Genomic DNA, 25,173 nt, shown 5'->3' with positions numbered 1-25,173 from the left:
GGTTGGTGAGAGTGTGGAATGAGCTGCCAGTGGAAGTGGAGGATGTGGGTTTGATTTAGACACTAAAGAGGAATTTGGGTGAGGACGTGGATGGGAGGTGTATGGAGACTCTGGTGCAGGTAGCTGGAACTAGGCAGTAACAACAAAAACAGGTCAGCATTGACTGGAAGTGCTGAAGGGCCTGTTACATTGCTGCTGCTCTCTTTGACTCTAATAATATTCTAATTTGTAATTTCCACATCAGTACTTTGTTGTTTATGACTGAACCCAGACATTTACTCAAACAAGAATTGTAAGACACTTGGCTGGCTACAAAAAGCATTTACAAGCTGTGTTTCTTGCCAAATGGGTTGTTACTAAGTACCAACCATGCAGAGCACCCAAACTTTTGCTTCAGGCCCTTTTCCTTTTTTGTTATTTTGAAACTGTAAAATATGGAAATTAAAATGTAATCTTGCTTAAAATATTTCAGAAATGTGTCATCTTTGACTTATTCCTTTTGGAAATCAGGTCATCGTTTACTCGCTGAGCTATTCACAGCACCAGAATCTTTGACCGGGTGCCCAAACCTTTGCATGCTACTGCTGGACTAAGTGTGTAAATGTAGGATGGGACCACTTTGAAAAATAAATGTGCGAGGTTTTCTAAAATCGACCCCTTCCACCCAAGGCCACGAACATATCAATCACCCCTCAGATATGTTTTCATCCAAAATGAACAGGATTCAGCACTCCATGTGTGTATATGCAATTGTGATAAGAAATACAGACCAGAACACGTACATGTGAGGCCAACTCAGAAAAATGAATCATCACTCTGGAAGAAAGCATTAACCAGTGGAATGAGTATGACCCTCCATGGGAGACATCCCAGCGATCTGACCAGACGAGATGGTGACAAATGAGCCCTCAATAAGGACGTTAACTCCCAATGTCATTCTTCCTCAGGCAGAGACTTGAGGGGTGAAGAACACCTCAGACAGAACTGCAGTCAGCTTGACTTCTTCAGTCTGCAGGAAATTCAAGGGAAACCTCTTCACCCACAGAGTGATGACAATTTGGAACCCATCACCACAGAGATGGACAACAGGGGAGGATTTGAAAGATCTGTTGTGGATCAGAATCAGGTCCAGCCGGCCTGAGTTGACTCTCTACTGTACACTAGGTGTGTTATAAATTCACTAAGTACCGGAGACAGTATTTACAATAGGACTGATTTATTTGTCACAGATCTAGTCCCATTAAAGGTGAATATGCAGCAGAGGAAACTCCTCCCGTGCCCAGTGACCAGGGTGCAGAACTGGGTGTGGTCAGCAGCAGCAATAGTTGCAGATTCCAGCACCGACAGTCAGTCTGGAAGTTGCATTTAGCGATTGTGTTGGTCAAATATCCAGCATGCAGCTCATTGAAACTTTCTCCCCAGTGTGAACCCGGTAGTGTATCACAAGTGTAATGCGCTGTAAGGTTTCACTGCTGAGTTAGTGGCTTCCCTGCAGCAGCAATGTTTAGGGTAAGACTAGAGGTAACAGGGTTTTGGAGTGTGGGACTATCCAATGACAGAAATGTTCTTCCTTGTGAGTCTGGAAGAGAGATTTTCATGGTCTTTTGCTGGGGAGAGATGAGAAGAAGATATGGTTAATTCACTAACCATATAGTCATTATACATCTCAGTCATTTTATCACATATTGTGTACTTTTTGTTATTTCAGGGTACTGATTTGTAACAGGGGACACATCACACAGCATCCACCCAGACAAGATTTCTTAAGTTTGACCAGGCTGGGGGGTGATCACCCCCTGTATTAAACTGCTAGCCAAAGCAAGAGTTGCATAGGGTTAGATTACTGAGTGAATCGCTTCTGAAATACATAGCAGGTGAATAGTCTCTCCCCAGTGTGAACTCAGTCATGCACATCAGGTTGACTTCGCTGAGAGAATCTCTTCCCAACGTCTGAGCATGAGATCGGCCTCTCCCCAGTGTGAACTTGCTGGTGTCTCTGTAGTTGAGATGTCCGAGTGAATCCCTTCCCACACACTGAAGCCTGAATTTTGCTTCACCGTGAAAGCTACGCCGTACACTCTGCGTAACCGTGTACCTGACGTGGCACCCTAGGCCACACCACACACCGTAGCCTAAAGCGCACCTTACGAAAATGTAACTGTGCGCCACAGACTGCGAGAACGTGATTGGTCTGTTTGGTAGCAGCACATTTCCTCCTAGGTATTTCCTGTTGCTTCAAAGTAAGAAAATGGACCAAATCGTGGAGAGGTTAAGTGAGGAAGTCAGAAAACATGTATATTTGTACAACTCTTCATTGATACACTATAAAGACTTGCAAATGGCGTGAAATTCATGCAAATACATTTCCACAAACATTGGTTTGGACGACACGGACTGCACAAGGTTTGACCAGGCTGGGGGGTGATCACCCCCTGTATTAAGCTGCTAGCCAAAGCTACTCCCCTGCCCGTTTGTGCCCACTTTCACCCTCTCCTGGTCTGTGAACGCTGCATCCCTCCCCGTCTTGCGACCACTTCTACATATATTCACCGTGTGTGTGTGTGTGTGTGTGTGTGTGTGGGGGGGGGGGGGGGGGGGTTCCCTGTGCTACAGTTCCAAGGTGAACACAATGAGAGTAATTGTGTAATCTGATTCAACTCGAGAACTCAGTTGATATAACTCTCACTACAGAGACCTTTTTTTTCCATGTCTGACTCCGGGAGTTTGTGATGGGATGGTGTGGAGGGAGATTCACTCTGTCTGATCCCGGGAGTGTGTGATGGGACGGTGTGGAAGGAGATTCACTCTGTGACTGACACCAATATTCCATTCGCCATCCCTCTCATACTGAGGACCTCAGTGGACTCACATCAATTTTAACTGTCTGCGGGGCAGCAGGCGGGGGTCAGTTAACCAGGAAGGCGGCTGGGTGGAGATGAGATCCTGGGCACCAGACTCTTCCAGTCCGACCTCCCTCAGCCTGGAGCTGAGACGCTACTGTGTCAGTGTGAGGAGCTCCGACCCACTGTTGCAGTGCACAGGGTGCGGGGGGCAGCAGAAACCTCAACTAAAACTCGAGTCCGACACCAAGACAGGAAGTTACAGCGGTTTATCGATACAGAGACCCGTTACCGTGATCGGTAAAACTCTCGGTGGGGAGACAGAGATCGGGAACCGAGCCAGTTTGGGATATGGAGACTGGGAACCATGCTCTCTATAACTTCCTGTGTGCTATGTGGACACCGGGAACCGGGCGCAATGAATCTCCCTCACACGCACCCACCCCTCAGGAAGGCTGAAGTATCCACCGACTCCTCCAGAAGTTAGAACCTCGTCAGTGTTACAAAGTTGTCAACATCCACACGGTCCTCGAATTTCCTTGTAACCAGTAAACCATCAGCGTTCTCGTGAAATTCCAGCTTTGAGTTTCGCCAAACACGAAATTCAGGCCTCCCCAGAAGTGTGTGGAGGGATCTTCACTATGTGTCTGACCCGGAGAGTGTGTGATGGGATAATATGGTGGGACCTTCACCCCGTGTTCAATGCCGGTATTCGATCCCCCATCCCTATCGTACTTGGGACCCAAGTAAAATCACGTCTCAGATTACAGTCGATTTTAACAGTCTGCGGGGTCAGTTACCCACGTTGAGGGTAGGGTGTAGATGGGATCCTGAGCAGCCAGACTGTGCAGGTCCAACATCCTTCAATCTGGAGCTGAGATGCTGCTGTACCAGTGTGAGGAGCTCAGACCCATTCTTTCAGTGCACAGGGTGCTGGGGTCAGCAGTAACACCAGGTCCCTGTTTCTCCTGTAATGAGATTCAAGTCCAACACCAAGACAGGAAGTTACAGCTTTTTAATGATTTCATCATGGCAAATGTAAATTAAACAACGTGTTAGCTGCTAACGTGCGGGAATAAATAAGCTGCTCCAGACTCACTCACAGTCACACACAATTAACTGACCAGCGACAACGAGTGACCGGTTGAATAATCAGTCCCGTGTCTCACCGTCGCTCTGTCTCGGGGAACCGATGATTACAAAATCACACTTCAGGGCCATGTCCGGGATTGCTGCAGATCCAGGGTCACTGCTGTGGTGTTTGTCGATATAACATAATTATATCGGCCAGGCATCAAAGTTTATGGTGAGAAGGCGGGGGAATGGGACTAAAGAGGAGATTGGATCAGCTTATGATGAAATGCGGAGTAGACCCGATGGGCCGAATGGCCGACCTGCTCCTTTGTCTTATGTCGGCCAGACTGCCGAATGCACCATCTTCAGCAAAAGGAGCAAAAGGATTCTCTCCCGGGATAATCACACCTCTGGGCTCTTCCTGTCTGTGTCTCATGTGGGGGAGTCACGAACCTGCATATCTGGCGGAAGCTGCGCTGCGGGACAACAGATGGAAATACCTCACTGCGGGACCGCATCCGATGTCACCGAGCGCGAGACTGGAGCCGGTTCTGTTAAAACCGTTGGGAATTACCCCCAGCGCGCGGTCATTAAAGGTAAGGGCGAGAATTAAAGGGGAGGGCGTGTGTTAAAGTGGAGGGGGGAGTTAGAGGGCAGGGAATTGGCCAAAATTTACCCAAGCCCCGGGCGGCGATGTTCACAGATACACTCTCAGTCCGGGTCTGACTCCCTGCAGAGATCTCAGTTCCTTCCTGCCGGTCTCACTGAACAGATTCCACCACACCCTGAAACAGATGGAAGAAGAAAGATGAAATAAACAGATTACACAATAGTGTCAGCAACAGGGGACTGGGGTTAATGTTTCAACAACACTCACAGTCAAATATCACCAGAAAACCCGCGGATCTGCTGATATTTTATTACATTGAACATTGACACAAATACTCACACAATCTGCTCCAGATTCGGGAGGGTCAGTACAAGGCGGCGGAGAGCGGGGACAGATCGGTCTGTCAGCGAGTTGAATCCCAAGTCCAGCTCCTTCAGTGATGGGTTTTTACTGAGAGCGGAGACGAGATCTTCGGCACCAGAATCTGTGAGATCGACAAACTCCAGCCTGGAGATGAGAGAGAGTAAGGGTGAAGGACACAGAGAGACAGGAGACGGTACAAAACCCCAGTGTTTATCAGTAAAACAATTACTGATCACATTAATGTTCAGTCTCAGACACTCAGTGACTGTAAACTCATCCTCCCACAATCTGATAATTACCACAGTTTCTGTATTTTACACTCCGGGTTCTTCAGAGCCGCAGACACCAGTTTCACTCTTGAATCTCCCAGTTTATTACCACCCAGGTTCAGCTCCATCAGTGACGGTTTTGTGCTGAGAGCAGAGGCAAAATCCTCGGCACCAGAGTCTGTGGGACCAACATCCCTCAGCCTGGAGATGAGAAAGAGTGAGGGTGAAGGACACAAACAGACAGGAGACAGCACAAATCCCCAGTGTTTATCAGTAACACAATTACTGATCACATTAATGTTCAGTGTCAGACACCCAGTGACTGCAAACACAATCTCCCACAGCCTGGAGATGAGAGAGAGTGAGGGTGAAGGACACAGAGAGACAGGAGACAGTACAAATCCCCAGTGTTTATCAGTAACACAATTACTGATCACATTAATGTTCAGTGTCAGACACCCAGTGACTGTAAACACAATCTCCCACAGTCTGGTACTTACCACAGTTTCTGTATTTTACACTCCGGGTTCCTCAGAGCCGCAAACACGAGTTTCACTCCTGAATCTCCCAGTTCATTCCGCCCAAGTCTAAACACAAACAGACAGATAGATGAACAACGTGATTCAAACCGTGTGTCTGAGGGAATTTCTCTCCCTCTGATATTCAGTAAATCACTGATCGGAGTTCCCATCACTGTCAATGTCCCTCACTGTCCAGCTCCAGGGTATTCGCCGAATGTCGGTAATTTCGTCTGTCGGTGTGACCCTCTAAACCCCACATATTCTGTCCCATTCCCCGATGGAGAGAAAAGTGTTCCTGACCAAAATGCAGAAATGTCAATGGGACACAGTGAAACAGAGCCAACCGAGCTAAAGGGGTGGGGAGGAGAGGTACCACAGGATGTTGGATGGACGAGTGATCCAGAAGCATGAAGAGGGATGTGGAAGAGAGATCCAACAGTAGGAATGGATAGGGAAGAGAGATCCCACAGGATGAATAGGGATGGGGAAAAGAGATGCCACAGGAGGAAAGGGAGTGGGGAATAGAGAACCCACAGGAGGAAAGGGGGTGTGGAAGATAAATCCAACAGTAGGAAGGAACATAGGGAAGAGAGATCCGACAGGAAGAGGAGGGATGGGGAAGAGAGATCATACAGGAGGATGGGGGATGTGTAGGAGAGATACCTCAGGAGGAATGGGGATGGGAAAGGGAGATCCCACAGGAAGAGGGGGCATGGGAACTGAGGACCCACAGGAGGAAGGGGGATGTGGAAGGGAGATCCCACAGGAGGAGGTCGGATGCACGAGCGATCCCAGAGGAAGGTGGATGGGGAAGAGATATCCCACATGAGGAAGGGGGATGAGGAAGTGATCCAATAGCAGGATGTTGATGGGGGGGAGGGGAAGAGAGCGCACAGAAGGAAGGGAATGGGGATTAGAGATCCCACAGAAGGAAAGGGGATACGGAACAGAGTTCCGATAGGAGGATGGAACATGAAGAAGAAAGATCCCACAGGAGGAAGTGGGATATGGAGAGCGATCCCACAGGAGGAAGGCGAATAGAGATCCCATAGGATGAAGGGGCATGAGGAAGACAGATGAGACTTCAGGAAGTGGGTGGGGAAGAGTGATCATACAGGGGGATGGGGGATGAGTAGGGGAGATCCCATAGGAGGAAGAGGGATGGGGAAAACAGATGCCACAAGAGGATGGGGAAGAGTGATCCCACAGGAGGTAGTGGGTTGGGGAAGAGAGATCCCACCGGAGGAAGGGGCATTGGGAAGAGAGATCCCACAGAAGGAAAATAGTTGATGAAGAGAGATCCCACAGGAAGAAATGGGATGGGGAAAATAGATCACACAGGAGGAAGGGGGAAGGGAAGAGAGAGCCAAGATGAAGAAGGGGGATGTGGAAGAGAGATCCCACAGGAAGAAGGGGATGTGGCAGAGAGATCCCACAGGATGAAGGGTGATGTAGATAATAGAGCCCAGATGAAGAAGGGGGATGTGGAAGAGAGATCCCACAAGAGGAAGGGGGGTGGTGAAGAGACATCTTTCAGGAGGATGTGGGATGGGGTAGGCAGATCCCACAAGAAGAAAGGGGGTGGGATTAATCCCGCAGGAGTAAGGGGATTGGGAAGAGCGACCCCACAGGAGGAAGGTTATGCGGAAGGGAGATCCCACAGGAGGAAGTGGGATGGGGAAGAGCGATCCAACAGGAGTAAGGAGGATGAGGAAAAGAGATCCCACGGGGGTAAAGGTGTTTGGGGAAGGGTGATCCCACTGGAGCAAGGGGGTGGGGAAGATTAATCCCACAGGGGAAGAGACATCCCACAGGAGAAAGTCGGGCAGGGGTAGGGAGATCCAACAGCAGGAAGAAATGGGGAAGGGAGATCCCACAGAAAGTAAGGGTATGGGTAAGATAAATCCAACAGGTGGAACGAGCATGGGGAAGAGACTACCAACAGGAAGAAAGGGATGGAAAAGAGAGTTCATACAGGAGGATGGGTGATGAGTAGGAGAGATACCTCAGGAGGAATGGAGATGGGAAAGAGAGATGGGAAAGAAGGTGAATGGGGAAGGGGAAAATAATAGATCCCACTGGAGAAGTGGGAATGGGAAAGAGAGTTCCCAGCAGAGGTAGGGGGTTTCGGTAGTGATTTCCACAGAAGGAAGGGGAATGGGGAAGAGAGTTCCAACAGCAGGAAGTTGATAGGGAAGAGAGATCCTACAGAAAGAAAAGGGATGGGGAAGAGAGACCAAACAGGAAGTTGGGGGGGGGGGGGGTGGGGGGGAAATAGAGGCCGCACTGTAGAAAGGAGGATGGAGAGAAAATCCCACAGGAGGAAGGGAGATGGGGAGGAGAATCCAAAGGAGAAAGAGTGGTGGTGAAGAGAGATCCCACCGCAGTAATGGGGATGGGGAAGAGAGATCCCACAGGAGGAAGGGGGATGGGGAAGAGAGATCCCACAGGAGGAAGGGGGATGGAGAAGTGAGATCCCACAGGAGGAAGTCAGATGCACGAGCGATCCCAAAGGAGGAAGGTGATGGGGAAAAGCAATCCAACAGGAGGAATGGGGATGGGGAAGAGAGATCCCACAGGAGGAACACAGATGGGGAAAAGAGATCCCACAGGAGGAAGGGGACGTGGAAGGGAGATCCCACAGGAGGAAGGGGGATGGGGACTAGAGATCCGACAGGAGGAAGGGGATAGGAAAGAGAGATCCCAGAGGAGGGAGGTGAGAAGGACAGATGCCACAGGAAGTGAGGAATGGGAACAGAGGCCCAATGGCAGGAAGGGAGATGGTGAAGAGAGAGCTCACAGCAGGAGATGGTGAACAGCGAGCTCACAGGACGAGATGGATGGACGAGCGAACCAAATACAGGAATGGGGATGTGGAAGGGACATCCCACAAGAAGAGTGGGAGATGGGAACAGAGGACACACAGGAGGATGGGGGATGCGGAAAAGAGATACCAGAGGAGGAAGGGGGATTGTGAAGAGAGATCCCACAATAAGAAAGCGCAATGAGAAGAGAGATCCCACATAAGATGGGGGATTGGGAAGATAGATCCCACAGGAGGAAGGTGAATGGGGAAGGGGAAAATAATAGATCCCACTGGAGAAGTGGGAATGGGAAAGAGAGTTCCCAGCAGAGGTAGGGGGTTTCGGTAGTGATTTCCACAGAAGGAAGGGGAATGGGGAAGAGAGTTCCAACAGCAGGAAGTTGATAGGGAAGAGAGATTCTACAGAAGGAAAAGGGATGGGGAAGAGAGACCACACAGGAAGTTGGGGGGGTGGGGGAAATAGAGGCCGCACTGTAGAAAGGAGGATGGAGAGAAAATCCCACAGGAGGAAGGGAGATAGGGAGGAGAATCCAAAGGAGAAAGAGTGGTGGTGAAGAGAGATCCCACCGCAGTAATGGGGATGGGGAAGAGAGATCCCACAGAAGGAAGGGGGATGGAGAAGTGAGATCCCACAGGAGGAAGTCAGATGCACGAGCGATCCCAAAGGAGGAAGGTGATGGGGAAAAGCAATCCAACAGGAGGAATGGGGATGGGAAAGAGCCATTAAAGGAAGGGGAATGGGGAAGAGAGATCCCACAGGAGGAAGGGAGATGGAGAAGAGGCATCCCACAGGAAAAATGGGCATGGGAACAGATGATCCACAGGAGGAAGGGGTGGCAAGAGAGAGCCCATAGGAGGAAGTCTGAAGGATGAACGGTCCCAAAAAAGGAAGTGGGATTATGAAAATAATTCCCACAGGAGGAAGGGGGATCAGGAAAGGAGATCCCATAGGAGGAAGGGGGATGGGGTGGAGATCCCATAGCAGGAAATGTGATGGGAAAGAGAGATCCAACAGGAAGAAGTCGGGATGGCGTAGAGAGAGTCTACAGCAGGAATTTGGATTGGCGAACAATCCAAAAGCAGAAGGGGGATGTGGAAGAGAAATGCTACAGCTGGAAGGGGGATGTGGAATACAGATCCTACATGTGGAAGGGGGATTGGGGACAGCGATACCACGGGAGGAAAGGGTTTGGGGAAGAGAGATCCCACAGGAGTAAGTGGATGGAGAAGAGAGATCCCACAGGACGAAGGGGATGGATGTGACCCCAGAACAGGAAGGCGGATGGGGAAGAGATATCCAACGGGGGGAAGTGGAATGGGGAAGAGAGATCCTACAGGAGGAAGGGGGTTGGGAAAGAAAGATCCGGCAGGAGGAAAGGGGAACGGAGAGGGAGGTCCAACAGCAGAAATGGGGATGGGGAAGAGAGATCCCACATAAGATGGGTGATGGGGAAGATAGAACCCACAGAAGGAAGATGAATGGGGAAGGGGAAAATAATCGATCCTCCTGGAGAAGTGGGAATAGGGGAGAGAGTTCCAACAGGAGGAAATTGATAGGGAAGAGAGATCCTACAAAAGGAAAGGGGGATGGGAAGAGAGATCCCAAAGGAGGAAGTGCAATCGGGTAAAGAGTTGCCAGAGCAGGAAAGTGGATGAGAAGAGATATCCAATAGCAGGAAGGTAATGGGCAAGAGAGATCCCACAAGAAGGATGTGGAAGAGAGATCCCACACGATGATGTGGGATGGGAAAGAGAGATCATACAGGAGGATGTTGGATTAGTAAGAGAGATACATCAGGATGAATGTGGTCGGAAAAGACAGATCCCACAGGAAGAGGGGGCATTATTTTGGCCCAGAGGAGGAAGCGGGATGGGGAAGAGAGAGCCCAGAGGAGGAAGCCAGATGGACGAGCGATCCCAATGGAGGAAGAGGGATGGGAAAGAGATATCCCACAAGAGGTAGGGGGAAAGGGAAGAGAGATCCCACAGGAGGAATACCGATGGGAAGAGCGATCCCACCAGTGGAACTGGGATGGGGAAGAAAGATCCCACAGAAGGAAGGGTGTTGGGAAAGGGAGGTTCCAGAGGAAGAAAGGGGATAGGGAAAAGAGATCCCACAGGAGGAAGGTGATGGGGTAGGGAGATCCAACAGCAGGAAGTTGATGGGAAAGAGAGCTCAGAGGAGGAAGTGGAATGTGGAAGAGATGTCCAACTGAATGAAGTGGATGGGAATGAGAGATCCCATGGGAGGAAAGCCGGCGGGGAAGATGAATCCCACAGGAGGAAGGGGTTGGGGAAGTGAGATCCTACAGGAGGATGTGCAATTGGTTAAGGAGATGACAGAGCAGGAATGTGGATGAGAAGAGATATCCAATAACAAGAAGGTAATGGGCAAGAGAGGTCCCAAAAGGAGGATGAGGAAGAGAGATCCCACAGGATGAAGTGGGATTGTGAAGAGAGATCACATAGTAGGAAGGGGGATGTAGAAGAGAGATCCCACAGATGTAAGGGGGTAGGGGAAGGGAATCCCACAGGAGGAAGTGGGATGTGGATAGCGATCCCTCAGTAGGAAGGTGGTTCGGGAGGAGACATGGTACAGGGGAAAGGGGGATGTGTTGGACAGATACCTCATGAGTAATGGGGATGGGAAAGAGAGACACACAGTAAGAGGGGCATGTGAAAAGAAGACCCACAGGAGGAAGGGTGATGGGGAATACAGCGCCCATAGGAGGAGGTCGGATGCATGAGCGATCCCAGAGGAAGAAGGTGGATGGGAAAGAGATATCCCACATGAGGAAGGGGGATGAGGAAGAGTGATCCAACAGCAGGAAGTTGATGGGGAGGAGAGAGCTCACAGGAGGAATGGGATGGGGAATAGAGATCCCACAGAAGTAAGGGGTTGGGGAAGATATATGCCTAGGAAGAAAGAGGGTGGGGAGGAGATATCCCACAGTTGGAAGGAGAATGAGGAAGAGAGATTGGACAGGAGGATGTGGGCTAAGTAAGAGAGGTACATCAGGATGAATGTGGAGGGAAAAGACAGATCCCACAGGAAAAGGGGGCATTATGATGGCCCACAGGAGGAAGAGGGATGGGGAAGAGAGAGCCCACAAGAGGTAGGGGGAAAGGGAAAAGAGATCCCACAGGAGGAATATCGATGGGGAAGAGTGATCCCACCAGTGGAAGTGGGATTGGGAAGAAAGATCCCACGGAAGGAAGGGGTATAGGGAACAGAGAGCCCACAGGAGGAAGGGGTATGGAGAACAGAGATCCCACAGCAGGAAGGGGGATGGGGATGAGAGATCCCACAGGAGGAAGGTGGATGCTGAAGAGAGATACAGCATTTGGAAAGAAGGGCCAGTGGGAACAGAGAGCCCAGAGGAATAAAGGGGGATGGGAAAGCAAGATCTCACAGATGGATTGCTACCCGTGCCACATGCTAGTGAGGCTAGAAACTGGAAGATAATGCAGCTAAATACGTGACTGAGGGGATGGTTCATGAGGGAGGGGTTCATGTTTCTGGACAATTGGACTTTCTTCCAGGGGAGGTGGGACCAGTTCGAATTGGACAGTTTGCACCTGAACTGGACGGGGACTAACATCCTTACCGGTAGGTTAGCATGTTCTGCTCCGGGGGTTTTAAACTAGATTGCAGGGGGAGGGGAACCAGAGTGTTAGAGCAGACTGTGAAGTGGAGGTTGATAACGGTCATGCGAGGACTGCATGTAATGACAGAAATCAATGGTTTGTACATGATAGAAATGTTCTCAGGTGTATCTATTTCAATGCAAGGAGTATTGTAGGTAAGACAGATGAGTTTAGGATGTGGATTGGCACATGATAATTTCAACATTATTGCTATTAGTAAGACTTGGTTGCAGTAGAGGCAGGACTGGCAGCTTCATGTTCTGAGGTTCTGTTGTTTCAGATGTGATGGGGGGTCGGGATGAAAGGGGGAGGAGTGGCATTACCAGTCAGGGGAATATCACAGTTGTGCGTAGACGGGGCAGCACGGAGGGTTCATCTACAGAGGCCATGTGGGTGGAGTTGAGGAACGGGAAAGGTGTGACCACACTAATAGGGTTGTATTATAGACTGCCCAATAGGCAGAGAGAATTGGAGGAGCAAATCTGTAGAGAGGTAGCAGACCGATGTAAGAAACTGAAAATTGTAATCGTAGGGGATTTTAACTTTCCAGATATTGACTGGGACTCCCACTCCAAGAAAGGGTTATGTTGTTTTTGAGTTTGTCAAATGTATTCAGGAAAGTTTTCTAAGTCAATATATTTGAGTTACCAACGAGAGAGGGTGCAGCACCTGATCTCCTATTAGGGAACCAGACAGGTCAGGTGACAGAAGTACGTGTAAGCAAACATTTTGGGTCCAGTGACCATAATGTCATTAGTTTCAAGATAATTATTTATAAGGATAGGACTGGTCCACCAGTTAAGGTTCTGAATTGAAGAAGGGCCAATTTTGTGGAAATGAGAGAGGATCCGGGAAGAGTGGATTGGGATAAGTTGTTTTCTGGCAAGGATGTGTTCTGTAAGAGGAACGCCTTCAAGGGTGAAATTTTGAGAGTGCAGAGTTTGCATGTTCCTGCCAGGATTAAAGACAAAGTTAGCAGGCATAGGGGATCTTGGTTTTCAAGGGATATTGATGATCTGGTTAAATAGGCATTTAACAGGTATCGGCAACAAGGAACAAATGAAGTACTTGAAGAGTATAGAAAATTTAAGGGAATACTAAAGAAGGAAATCAGGAAGGCAAAAAGGAGACATGAGGTTGTGTTGGCAGATCATGTGAAGGTAAACCAAAAGGGTTTCTACAAGTATATTAAGAGTAAAAGGATAGTAAAGGACAAAATTGGTCCCCTAGTAGATCAGAGTGGTTGTCTATGTGTGGAGCCTCACAAGATGGGGGAGCTCTTAAACAGTTTTTTGCGTCAGTGTTTAATCAGGTAACTGGCATAGCGGATATGGAATTAAGGCAAACAAACAGTAGTGTCATGGAACCTATAGAGATTAAAGAGGAGGAGCTGCTTGCTGCCTTACAGTGAATAAAGGTAGATAAATCTCCGGACCTGACATGATATGTCCTTGGACCCTGAGAGAGACTAGTGTAGAAATTGCAGGGGCCCTGGCAGAAATATTTAAAATGTCCTCAGCCACGGGTGCAGTGCCGGAGGATTGGAGGGTAGCTCATGTTGTTCCGTTGTTTGAAAAAGGCTCCAAAAGGCCAGTGAGCCTGACATCAGTAGTAGGTAAATTATTGGAAGGTTTTCTGAGAGATCGGATATACAAGGATTAGGACAGCCAAGGGCTGATTAAAGATAGTCAGCATGGCTTTGTGCATGGTAGATCGTGTTTAATGAATCCTGTAGTGTTTTTCGAGGAGGTTACCAAGAATGCATATGAAGCTGTGGCTGCGGATGTTGTCTACATGAACTTTAGTAAGGCCTTTAACAAGGTCCCACATATGAGGTTCATTTTAAAGGTTCAGACACTAGGTATCCATGGAGAGGTTGTAAACTGGATTCGAATTGGCTGGGTGGGAGAAGACAGAGATTGTTAGTGGATGTTTGCTTCTCAGACTGGAGGCCTGTAACTAGTGGTGTGTCTCAGGGATCTGTGCTGGGACCATTGCTGTTTGTTGACTATATCAATGATCTCAATGATAATGTGATAAATTGGATCAGCAGGTTTGTGGAGGACACTAAGATTGTTGTGTCGTGGACAGCGAAGAAGGCTTTCAAAGCTTGCAGAGGGATCTGGACCAACTGGAAGAATGGGCCAGAAAATGGCAGATGGAATTTAATGCAGACAAGTGTGAGGTGTTCCATTTTGGAAGGACAAATCAAGGTACGACATATACGATAAACTGTAGGGCACTGAAGAGTGCGGAGGAACAGAGGGATCTGGGGGTTCAGATACACAAGTCCCTGAAAGTGACGTCACAGGTAGACAGGCTTGTAAAGAAGGCTTTTGGCATCCTGGCATTCATAAATTAAAGTTGAGTTTAGGAGCTGGAATACGATGGTGAGGTTGTATAAGACATTGATGAGGCCACATTTGGATTATTGTGTGCAATTCTGATAACCCATCTATAGGAAGGATATCAGTAAGTTTGAAAAAGTGCAGAGAAGATTTACTAGAATGTTGCCAGGTCTTCAGGAGTTGAGTTACAAGGAAGGATTGAACAGGTTAGGACTTTATTCCTTCGAGCATAGAAGAATGCGGGGAGATTTCAAAGAGGTTTACAAAATTATGAGGGTATAGACAGGGTAAATGCGAATAGGCTCTTTCCACATAGATTAGGAGAGATAAATATCAGAAGACATGGCTTCAGCGTGAAAGGGGAAAGGTTTAGGGGGAGCATTAGGAGGAACTTCTTCACTCAGACGGTGGTGAGAGTGTGGAACGAGCTGCCATCTGATGTGGAAAATGTGGACTCACTCTTAAGCTTTAAGAATAAATTGGATAGATACATGGATGGGAGAGGTCTGGAGAGTTATGGACTGGGTGCAGGTTAATGGGACTAGCGGAGTAAGGTTTTGGTACAGACTAGAAGGACTGAATGGCTTGTTTTCTGTGCTGTAGTGTTCTATGATTCTATGGGCAGGAGAGTTCCCAAAGGCGAAAGGGGGAATGGGGATGGGGAAGAGAGATCCAAAATGAGGAAGGGGATGAGGAGGTGAGATCCCTAAGGAGGAAGGGGATGTGGAAGAGAGATCCCAGAGGAGGAAGGGGGATGGGGAAGAGAGTTCCCACAGGAGGAAGGGTGATGGGGAAGAGAGTTCCCACAGGAGGAAGGGGGATGGGGAAGAGAGATCCCACAGGAGGAAGGGGGATATAGAGAGATATTAAACATGGAGTGGGAAGGGGTTGAGAGATCGGCCAGGAGGAGGAGGGCTATAGAAGAGAGTTCCCACAGGACGATGTGGGATTGGGAAGAGAAATTTCACAGGAGGAAGGGGGTTGGCGAAGAGAAATTCCACAGGACAATGGGACATGCCAAAGAGAGATCCGACAGGAAGAAGCCGATGGGGGATAGAGATCCCACAGGAGGAAAGGGTATGGGGAAGAGAGTTCTAACAGCAGGAAGGGATAGGGGAGGGAAATCCACAGAAGGAAGGGGGATGGGGAAGAGCGATCTCATAGGTGAAAGGGAGATGGGGAAGAGAGATCTCACAGAAGGAAGAGGGATGTTAAGGAGAGATCCCACAAGAGGAAGGGGGATTGGGATGAGAGGTCCCACAGGAGGATTCCAAGGGTAAACGATAATCCTACAAGACGAGAGGATTCAGAAATTTTTTGTACATGTGTGTTGGGTCTGAACAGAGCCCCAGAGGAGATGCACCCTCGCTCTTTGCGTATCTGGACGTGAGCAAAGTCACACACGGGGAATGGCAGTGGGAGGACAATCTCACAATGGTATTTCTCTCCTTCTCACTGGGACAGTCTGCTGACGGTCTCTTGTCCCTCACCGGGAATGGGGTGTGAATCTCTGACCCACCTGCTGCAATCAGTGTCTGTCTGAGTGTCAGTAACAGTGAGAAGGAACATTGTCAATGGACGTGTCACAGGCAGTGAGAAACAAGGCCATTCCTGGGATTTACTACCATTAAACCAATGGCCGTTGTTCACTGATCTGATGAAGTCTCCAACATCCCTTCACAAAGAACCACAAAACCCTCCCGTCCTTGGGGAATTACTGACTGACCCCGTGGGCATTTGTCACAATTCTTCACAATCTGATTTACTACAAATTTACTAAAATTCCTTTACATTGAAACAACACAATGAGACAGTTTCACAGTTCAGAGAGATAAATAAAGTTACCTCAACTCCTGGCACTTGTGCAACCCGGGTCCAAGCCGCTGGATTCCTTCACACTGAATGTGGCAGTCCCACAGCTCGAGGTGTTTTATTGTATCACAGAGTCCGATGACATGAGACAGGACCGCGCAGTCAATTGGGGTCAGTGTCATTTCACTGAATGAAAGTGTTTCCACAGATCCCAGTGCAGCCTGAGCCAGTCCACGATTCTGAGACTCAAACAGGTAGTGCAATGTGTTCAGGAGGCTCTTTTTACCAGCTTCACTCCACGTGTTTCTACTCTGGCGTTTAAACTCCTCCTTCACCCAGTCAATCACCCGGCAGGTTGTTTGATGAGGAAATGGACCCAGAAACTCCTCCAGGCCCCGAGCTGTCATTGGGTTGGAGAGACCAGCAACAAAACGGAGAAATACCTCAAATCGCCCATCTGTCGTGCTGTGGACTTCAGTGAGGAATTTCAGGATATCCCTGGAATGTGGATTCAGGAATTGTGCGACTGCAGCTACAAACTCTTGGATGGTGAGGTGTGGGAATGTGTACACCACGCTCCGGGCGGAATCCTCTCTCTCCCAAAGCTCCATCAGGAACCCGGACAGGAACTGGGAAGGCTGCAGATTGATCAAATCTCCATCTGTAAACACAATCTTCCTCTCGCACACTCCTCTGAAGGCCATCTGACCAACCCTGAGTAACACATCTCGGGGGTTCTCAATCTCACGGCCGTGGTTTTTCAGGATATTGTAAATATAGTAGGAGTACAGTTGGGTGATGGTCTTGGGAACTCGCTGTGGGTCCCTGACTGTTTGTGTGAAGAAAGGGACCAGTGCCAGAGCGAGGATCCAGCAGTAGGAGGGGTTGTAGCTCATGGTGTACAGGATCTCGTTCTCCTTTACGTGTTTGAAAACAGCTTCTGCCACCGTCTGATCTTCAAAATGTCTGATGAAATATTCCTTCCGTTCTTCACCAACAAATCCCAGGATTTCAGCCCAGACACTGATCTCTGCCTTTTCCAATAAATGTAATGCAGTGGGACGGGTGGTCACCAGCACTGAACACCCTGGGAGCAGCTTGCCCTGGATTAAACTGTACACAATGTCCGACACTTCACACCACCACTCGGGATCTGGGCACTGGTGCTTGGGTTCTGTAGCTCTCCGACAGTCCGCAAAATCAATTTTGTGTTTGAATTCATCCAAACCATCGAATATAAACAGCAATCCCTCTGGGTTCTTCCAGACCTCTCTCAGGATATTCCCAAAGTAAGGATACTGATCCAAAACCAGTTCCCTCAAGTTTATTCTGCAGTTAATAGAGTTTAAATCACGGAATTTGAAACTGAAGACAAAGTGGAACTGTTGGTATATTTTCCCCATGGCCCAGTCATAAAGAATCTTTTGTACCATTGTGGTTTTCCCTATTCCTGGGACTCCGGCCACTGCTGCTGAACTCCTAGATTTATTGTTACTCTGGGAAAAGCTGCTCTGGAACAGCTGATCAGTCCGGATTTTTTCCAGCTCTCCTTGGAGAAGTTTCTGTCTCCACTCTTCGTGGTCTCTGCCTCTTGCCAGCAGCTCATGTTCCACCAGTCTCCGATCTCGAACAGTAGAAATGACCGTGAGCTCAGCATATCGATCAACCAGCTGGAAAACCTTCACCTTCTCCCTCATCAGGATCGTGTTCACTCTCAGTGTTTCACTTTGTGTCCGCAGGGTCTCCTTGTGTTTCTGTTGAACATCTTCCATGTGAAGAGAACATAGTAAAAATGTTAAATAGCTCAACTGACAAAGAATATTATAACTTCAATTCAACATTCAGTGTTTGAGATTACATGAATTAATTCAATGTTGCCATGAATATTACAGAAAGCAAAACTCTGTTCACAGACATCAGAACTGAGAGAAAGAATATCAAAAAACAAAGAAAAACAAAGAATATCCAGTCCTAATATTCTGGTACTCATGCTTGTGCAGGTGAGCATTCCCTGATATTTTATTGCATCCTGACTGCACTCTATTACAACAACATTTCACTATATTTAAAGCGTTGTTTGCATCATGAACAGATGATGTTCATGTTGATCTGATGTGGGCCTGTGGAGAGCAGGACACTGTGCATTTTCGCAAAGCTGCACACTGGGGAGTCACAGCCGTCCACGGCTCTTGCATCAAAACAGGAGCAGAAATGCTTAAGTCGGGCACGCATCTGGGGGAGAATCACAGAGAATGACAAGGAAGAAAATGGGTAATGGAGGATTGGTGGAAAAATGAAATCTCTGTTAATGGAAGAAACCACAAGCGTCTGTTTCAGTGATGTACATCGTGTCTGTGGGAGAGGGTGGTGAAGTCTTGGCAATGGCTACTCATCAGCGTTGTTGTGGGGGTGTGGGGCTCTGTCTTATGAGGCCTCCATCTGTCAGAGTCGACCATGGATGCCCTGCCCCTGCAAGCCAAGTCACTACGATGTGGAGAGGAAGCTAGTGCTGATGTAACAAACTCCCCTCTCTGTACAATTGATGAACACAAAAAAACTGTAGAGACTGATACACCTTGGCATCACAGGTGTCGCGGGAGATGCCAGTCTGGGTTGAACACCATTTAACACTGCCTTAAGGGGAGTCAGCTGGAGACGCTCATGGAGTGAGTACCGTTTTGGATTCGCTCCATAACCTTTACTTTTTTTAACCTTTGATCACCCTGATTCAGCTTATCTTTACCTATATCGAAAGTTTCTTTATTCTTTTTTTTAGATTTACTGCCAAGAGTTTGTAGTGAACTTTTGAAGATATGCAAACAGAAATGTCTCTCAGGTCTAAGGGACGGGATCCCGGACGTAATCCGAACGGTAACGGAAAAAAGCAGGCTCCGACACAACAAACACAATTAACTTTTGAATTGTTTATGGAGGTTTTGGAAAAAAATTTGCTGAACTAAAACAATTTTTTAAAGAAGATATAAAGGCTTTTCAAGAGTACATGGTTAAGACGGATTTAGTAATTAAACAGCAACAAGCTCTTATTGCGTCTCTGCAAGAAGAAGCTCGGAAGCGAGATTTGACTATTGGAAAACTGCAACAGGATTTAATTTCGACCATTAAGCTGATGGAAGCCCTTAAAGCTAAGAGTGACGATTTTGAGAATCGGTCCAGAAGACAGAACTTACGTATACTTGGTCTTCCAGATGGCATAGAAAAAGATGACCCTTCGAAATATTTTGCTCAACTTTTAAAAGAAGCCTTTCCGACGATTTTCCCGAATAACCCCCCTTTATTGGATCGGGCACATAGAATTCGGCGTCGATCACCGAGTGTTACAGACAAACCTTCGGTGGTAATTGTCCGGTTCCATTATGTACATGACAAAGAACAAGTTATAAGAGCAGCGCGTCGGGTAGGAATGATTAAAATCAAAGATTTTTGCTTTCGCCTGATCGAAGATTTTAGTTCAGATCTTTTAAAAAGAAGGCTTCTTTTTAAACCATTGATGGCTGAATGTTATGAGAAAAATCTGAAACCTGCGCTTCTATACCCTGCAAAGCTTCGAATTTCTCCGTCGAATGCTCCACGACAAGTTTTCCTTTCAACTTCAGAAGCGAGAAAATATCTGGAGGAGAACTTCCCTACTGCGAGACACTAGTCTTTAATAAATGAATGATTCTGATCGTGTAAGATGGTTCTCGATCTCTTAAACCAGAATTAAAATCTGGTTATTGTTGTAGGTTCATCCAACACTTTATACTCAAGTTAAAGTGTGTTTGTGTCATGTTAATTGTTTTGCCTTATACACTTTAATTATTTAACTACATACTTGTCTATTAACTTTGTTCCTTCGAAGGTATATTTTTAATTCTTTGAAGGTAAATTTTTCCTTGATTAAGATGGTGGTTTTTTGGAAAAGATTTTTGGTTTTGCTTAAGATGGCATTATGTTTATATTTTTCGCGTTTCTTCCGTACAATGCATCGCTTATCTTAGCTTAAATATTTTTTGTTTTGTCTGGGCCAGAGCCCGAGTTATAATTGTTTTTTAGTGATTATATTTTTATTCTTTTTACAACTAACTATACTTAGAAATATGGTTTTTATTATAGCGATTTTATTTTTAAAGTTGGGGTGATTCTTTTATATATATCCTTTTTATATGGAGTGTTCTTCAGCTGACATGGGGGTAGGATTAGTCTTACTTTTTCTATTTTTAAGTCATATTTTGGCTTTTTCTCTTTTTCTCGGGGGGTGGGGGGATGGTCTGTTTGCTAATTCTATTTTTTTTGTACCAGTTTGTGTTAGTTTTTTTATTCGGGCTGTTTTTGAACTTCAAATATGTCTGTGTTGTCGTCACTTCCGGATTTTCTCACTACTTTTGTTCCTCTTCCGGGTGCATGAGTTTATAAGTTGGTTAACCCTTTCTATACCAAAGGGTTGATTTTAGAATTATGGCTCAGACCATTAATTTTGTGTCTTGGAATACTAATGGTTTAACTCATCCAATTAAACGAAAGAAGATTTTCAAAGTATTCCAAAGACTTAATGCTCATATCATTTTTGTACAAGAAACTCATGTGAGGAGGGAGGACAAATTTCGTTTTTTTAGATTTTGGCGGGGTCAACAGTATCACGCAAATTCGAATGCTAAAGTAAAAGGAGTTTCAATTTTTATTGACTCCTCTATTTCATTTGTTCAACATGATATTTTTTCGGATCCGAATGGCAGATTTTTGTTAATTACGGGTTTACTTTGTAATAAAAAGGTTGCTTTGGTTAATGTTCATGCTCCAAATGTGGATTGTCCTGACTTTTTTAAGTCTTTATTTACTTCTTTACCCAATCTAAATGAATATAAGTTAATAATGGGTGGTGACTTTAATTGTTGTTTAAATCCTCTGATGGATAAATCTTTATCTATTCAGACTTTACCTAATAAGTCGGCCACTTGTATTAACTCTTTTTTGACTGACAATGGAGTTTTTGATATTTGGAGATTCCGGTATCCTAAAGACAAAGAGTTTTCTTTTTTCTCACATGTTTATCACTCTTATTCAAGAATTGATTATTTTTTTGTAGACTCTTGTTTTATCCCATTGGTAATCGGTTGTAACTATGATATTATAGCTATCTCTGATCATGCTCTGTTATTACTTTCTATGAAATTTACGGATACAGCTTCTAATGCTAGACAATGGCGATTTGACTCTACCTTGTTGCAAGACTCTGACTTTATAAAATTTATGGAGGAGCAGATCGACTTCTTCTTCTCAACTAATTCTACAGATGATATTTCCTGCGGAACACTTTGGGACACTTTTAAAGCTTATATACGTGGACAGATTATTTCTTATTCTGCTGGTTTGAGGAAACGTATCAATATGGAAACTCTTTTATTGGTTGATAAAATTAAAGAGATTGATAAGAAATATTCGATTGCTCCTAGTAAGGAGCTTTACAAACAAAGGGTTGAACTTCAAATGGAACATAGTTTATTACTTACATCCTCGATTGAAAATCAATTAATGAAAACTTAATCTGATTTTTATATACATAGTGATAAATCTGGTAAACTGTTAGCTAGTCAATTGAAGAATGCTCTGGTTAAACGTCAAATCACTAAGATTGGTCAGCAGAATGGGAATCTGACAGTTAATCATGATGAGATAAATAATGCATTTCAAGATTTCTATACCTCCCTGTATCAATCTGAATTTCCTCAAGATTATAATACCATGTCTGATTTTCTTGGAAAATTAAATTTTCCAAGGTTATCATCTGATGATCTTTTGATAGTGGATACTCCTATTACGGATGTAGAAATTAAGGGGGCTATTTCCTCAATGAATTCTGGGAAAGCACCGGGTCCAGATGGTTATACAGTTGAATTTTTTAAATTTTTTTCCGCTACTCTTTCCCCTTGGTTAGGTAAGGTTTTTGAGGAGGCCATTAGATTAGGGAATTTGCCACAATCTTTTTATAGAGCTTCCATTTCTCTAATATTGAAGAAAGATAAAGACCCTACTAATTGTGCTTCTTATAGACCTATATATTTATTGAATGTAGACTCCAAGATTTTTTCTAAGTTACTGGCATCCAGATTGGAGAACGTATTACCCAAAATTATTTCAGATGATCAAACTGGCTTTATTAAAAATCGTTATTCTTTTTTTAACATTAGGAGATTGTTGAATATTGTTTATACTCCCTCACATGATACTTCAGAATGCGTGATTTCATTAGATGCGGAGAAAGCATTTGACAGAGTTGAATGGCCTTACTTATTTAATGTGTTGGAGAAGTTTAATTTTAGTCCGATATTTATATCATGGATTAAATTGATTTATCATACTCCAGTAGCCTCAGTGGTTACCAATAATCAAAGATCTCCCTTTTTTCGCCTATTTCGGGGCACTAGACAGGGATGTCCTCTTAGTCCATTACTATTTAACATTGCCTTAGAACCTTTGGCAATTGCCATCAGACAATCACAGGATATTTTGGGTATTAATCATGGGACAGATATTCATAAGTTATCTTTGTATGCAGATGATTTATTATTATTCATTTCTAACCCGGAGAAATCCATTCCAGCAGTTTTATCATTATTGGCTCAATTTAGTGAGTTTTCTGGGTATAAGTTAAATCTTAATAAAAGTGAATTGTTTCCATTGAATAAACGGGTCCCAATTTATGGAAATTTACCCTTTAATGACTCTTTTACTTATTTAGGGATCAAAATCACAAAAAACCATAAAGATTTGTTTAGATTTAATTTTTTACCCTTAATTGATCAGATTAAAGGTTTGTTTACTAAGTGGTCACCTTTGTCTCTATCCCTAATAGGTAGGATTAATGCTATTAAGATGGTTATTTTACCTAAGTTTTTATATATTTTTCAAGCGATACCAATTTTTATCCCGAAATCTTTTTTTACTAATGTTGACTCTAAAATTTCTTCATATATATGGCAGTATAAAAATCCCAGGTTAGGTAAAACATATTTACAGAAGACAAAAAAGGAAGGCGGGTTAGCATTACCTAATTTCAGATTTTACTATTGGGCAGTTAATATTCGATATTTGTTATGTTGGTTGAAAGATGGGGGTGGATCTTTTGGCCCTTGTTGGGTGAGTTTAAAAACTAAATCGGTATCAGCTTATGCTTTGGGTTCTATTTTAGGGACTTCTCTCCCTTTTGCTCTTTCTAAATTGCCGAAACGAATTGACAACCCGATAGTTAAACATACATTGCGTATATGGTTTCAATTTCGGAGATTTTTTGGGTTGACTCAATTCGTTTTAAATAGTCCTATTGTATCTAATTGTTTTTTTCACCCTTCCACTATAGATCAAGCTTATTCAGCTTGGAAAACTAAGGGATTACTAAGATTTTCTGATTTATTTTTAGATAATTGTTTCATGTCTTTTGAACAATTATCCAACAAATATAACTTGCCGAGATTTCATTTTTTTAGATATTTACAGATTAGACATTTTTTAAGTTCTGTACTCTCTACGTTTCCAAATTTTGTGCCTTCAGATACTTTGGAGAGTTTATTTGAATTAGACCCTTTTCAAAAAGGGCTTATTTCAAAACTTTATAATATAATTATGAAGATACGTTCAGAGCCTCTTTATAAGACTAAACAGGATTGGGAAAGAGAGCTTAGTTTTAGTATTTCTATTGAGAATTGGGATAGAATTCTTCGATTAGTTAATACATCATCGTTATGTGCCAAACATTCACTAATACAATTTAAGGTTGTACATAGGGCCCATATGTCCAAGGATAAATTAGCTCATTTTTACTCTCATATAAGTCCTATTTGTGATAGATGTCATTCTGAAATTGCATCTTTAACTCACATGTTTTGGTCGTGTTCATTTTTGGAGAAATATTGGAAAGATATTTTTGATATTATTTCTGCGGTTTTGAATATTGATTTACAACCTCATCCTATTACCGCAATTTTTGGTTTACCAATGTTAGATTCACTGCTTTTATCTTCTTCAGCCCGTCGAATGATTACATTGCTAACTCTGATGGCTAGAAGATCTATATTGTTGAATTGGAAAGAAATTGATCCTCCCACTGTATTTAATTGGTTCTCTCAAACTATGTTATGTTTAAATTTAGAAAAAATTAGAAGTGGTACTTTTGAGACTTCTATTAAATTTGAAAAGTTATGGAGACCATTTATTCAACATTTTCATATGATGTAATATGACCCTGTGCCAAGTTCATTTGATTTCCCAGTTTTCAGCTTATGTATTTTGAGAGGACCGGAAGTGACGGCATTGATGAATACTTATTTTTGTGAGATATTATAAACAGCCCGTTTTTTTTCCCTTCTTTTTTGTTTTTTTTTCTTTTATATTACTTATTAGTTATAGTTATTAGATTAGATTAGCTAGTTCTGCATTATATAAATTTTTTTGTTTGTTTTTTTTTCTTTCTTTTTTCTGTTTTTTTTATATTATACATTATGAAATATTTAGATTTACTATGTCCATACATATATCTTATGGCTTATGTCTTGGTAAACTCATTTATATTGTAACTATTATGTATTTTTTTTTCATATGTAATGGAATGTGTATGTTGGTAATTTCTTTATCAATATATCATCTGTATTCTGTCCATATTACTAACATTAATAAAAAGATTTAGAAAGAAAGAACACTGTCTTAAGGACTCCAGCTCCAGAGTTTTCCCACTGGGTTTACTCCCAATGTCTTCCTCATGAGGGCTACAGTTACAAGTGTGAAGAGAACTGAAGGACTATTCTAAAGTGGACTGTTCCTTTAACAAGAGAGAGAGGGAGCGAACAGCTTGTGTGCTACTTCAGGGATAGAGA

General features: G+C 44.7%; 1 protein-coding gene across 1 annotated transcript in view; it reads right to left on the bottom strand.

Moving 5' to 3' along the window:
- Positions 1-1,316: 1,316 nt before the first annotated feature.
- Positions 1,317-25,173, bottom strand: part of LOC132387343 (NACHT, LRR and PYD domains-containing protein 3-like) — a 43,348-nt gene continuing 19,491 nt past the window's right edge. The window contains exons 5-10 of the mRNA XM_059959691.1: positions 16,343-18,085; positions 5,657-5,743; positions 5,187-5,357; positions 4,864-5,031; positions 4,591-4,699; positions 1,317-1,607 (exon numbers count right to left, since the gene is read on the bottom strand). Coding sequence (XP_059815674.1) covers positions 4,612-4,699; positions 4,864-5,031; positions 5,187-5,357; positions 5,657-5,743; positions 16,343-18,085 — 2,257 coding nt within the window. The 3' untranslated portion in view covers positions 1,317-1,607; positions 4,591-4,611. The remainder of the gene's footprint in view (positions 1,608-4,590; positions 4,700-4,863; positions 5,032-5,186; positions 5,358-5,656; positions 5,744-16,342; positions 18,086-25,173) is intronic.

The sequence above is a fragment of the Hypanus sabinus genome, unplaced genomic scaffold (genome assembly GCF_030144855.1).
Source record: "Hypanus sabinus isolate sHypSab1 unplaced genomic scaffold, sHypSab1.hap1 scaffold_176, whole genome shotgun sequence".
Taxonomy (NCBI): Eukaryota; Metazoa; Chordata; class Chondrichthyes; order Myliobatiformes; family Dasyatidae; genus Hypanus; species Hypanus sabinus.
The sequence above is the reverse complement of the archived record's forward strand: the minus strand, read 5'-3'. Positions and strand labels throughout refer to the sequence as shown.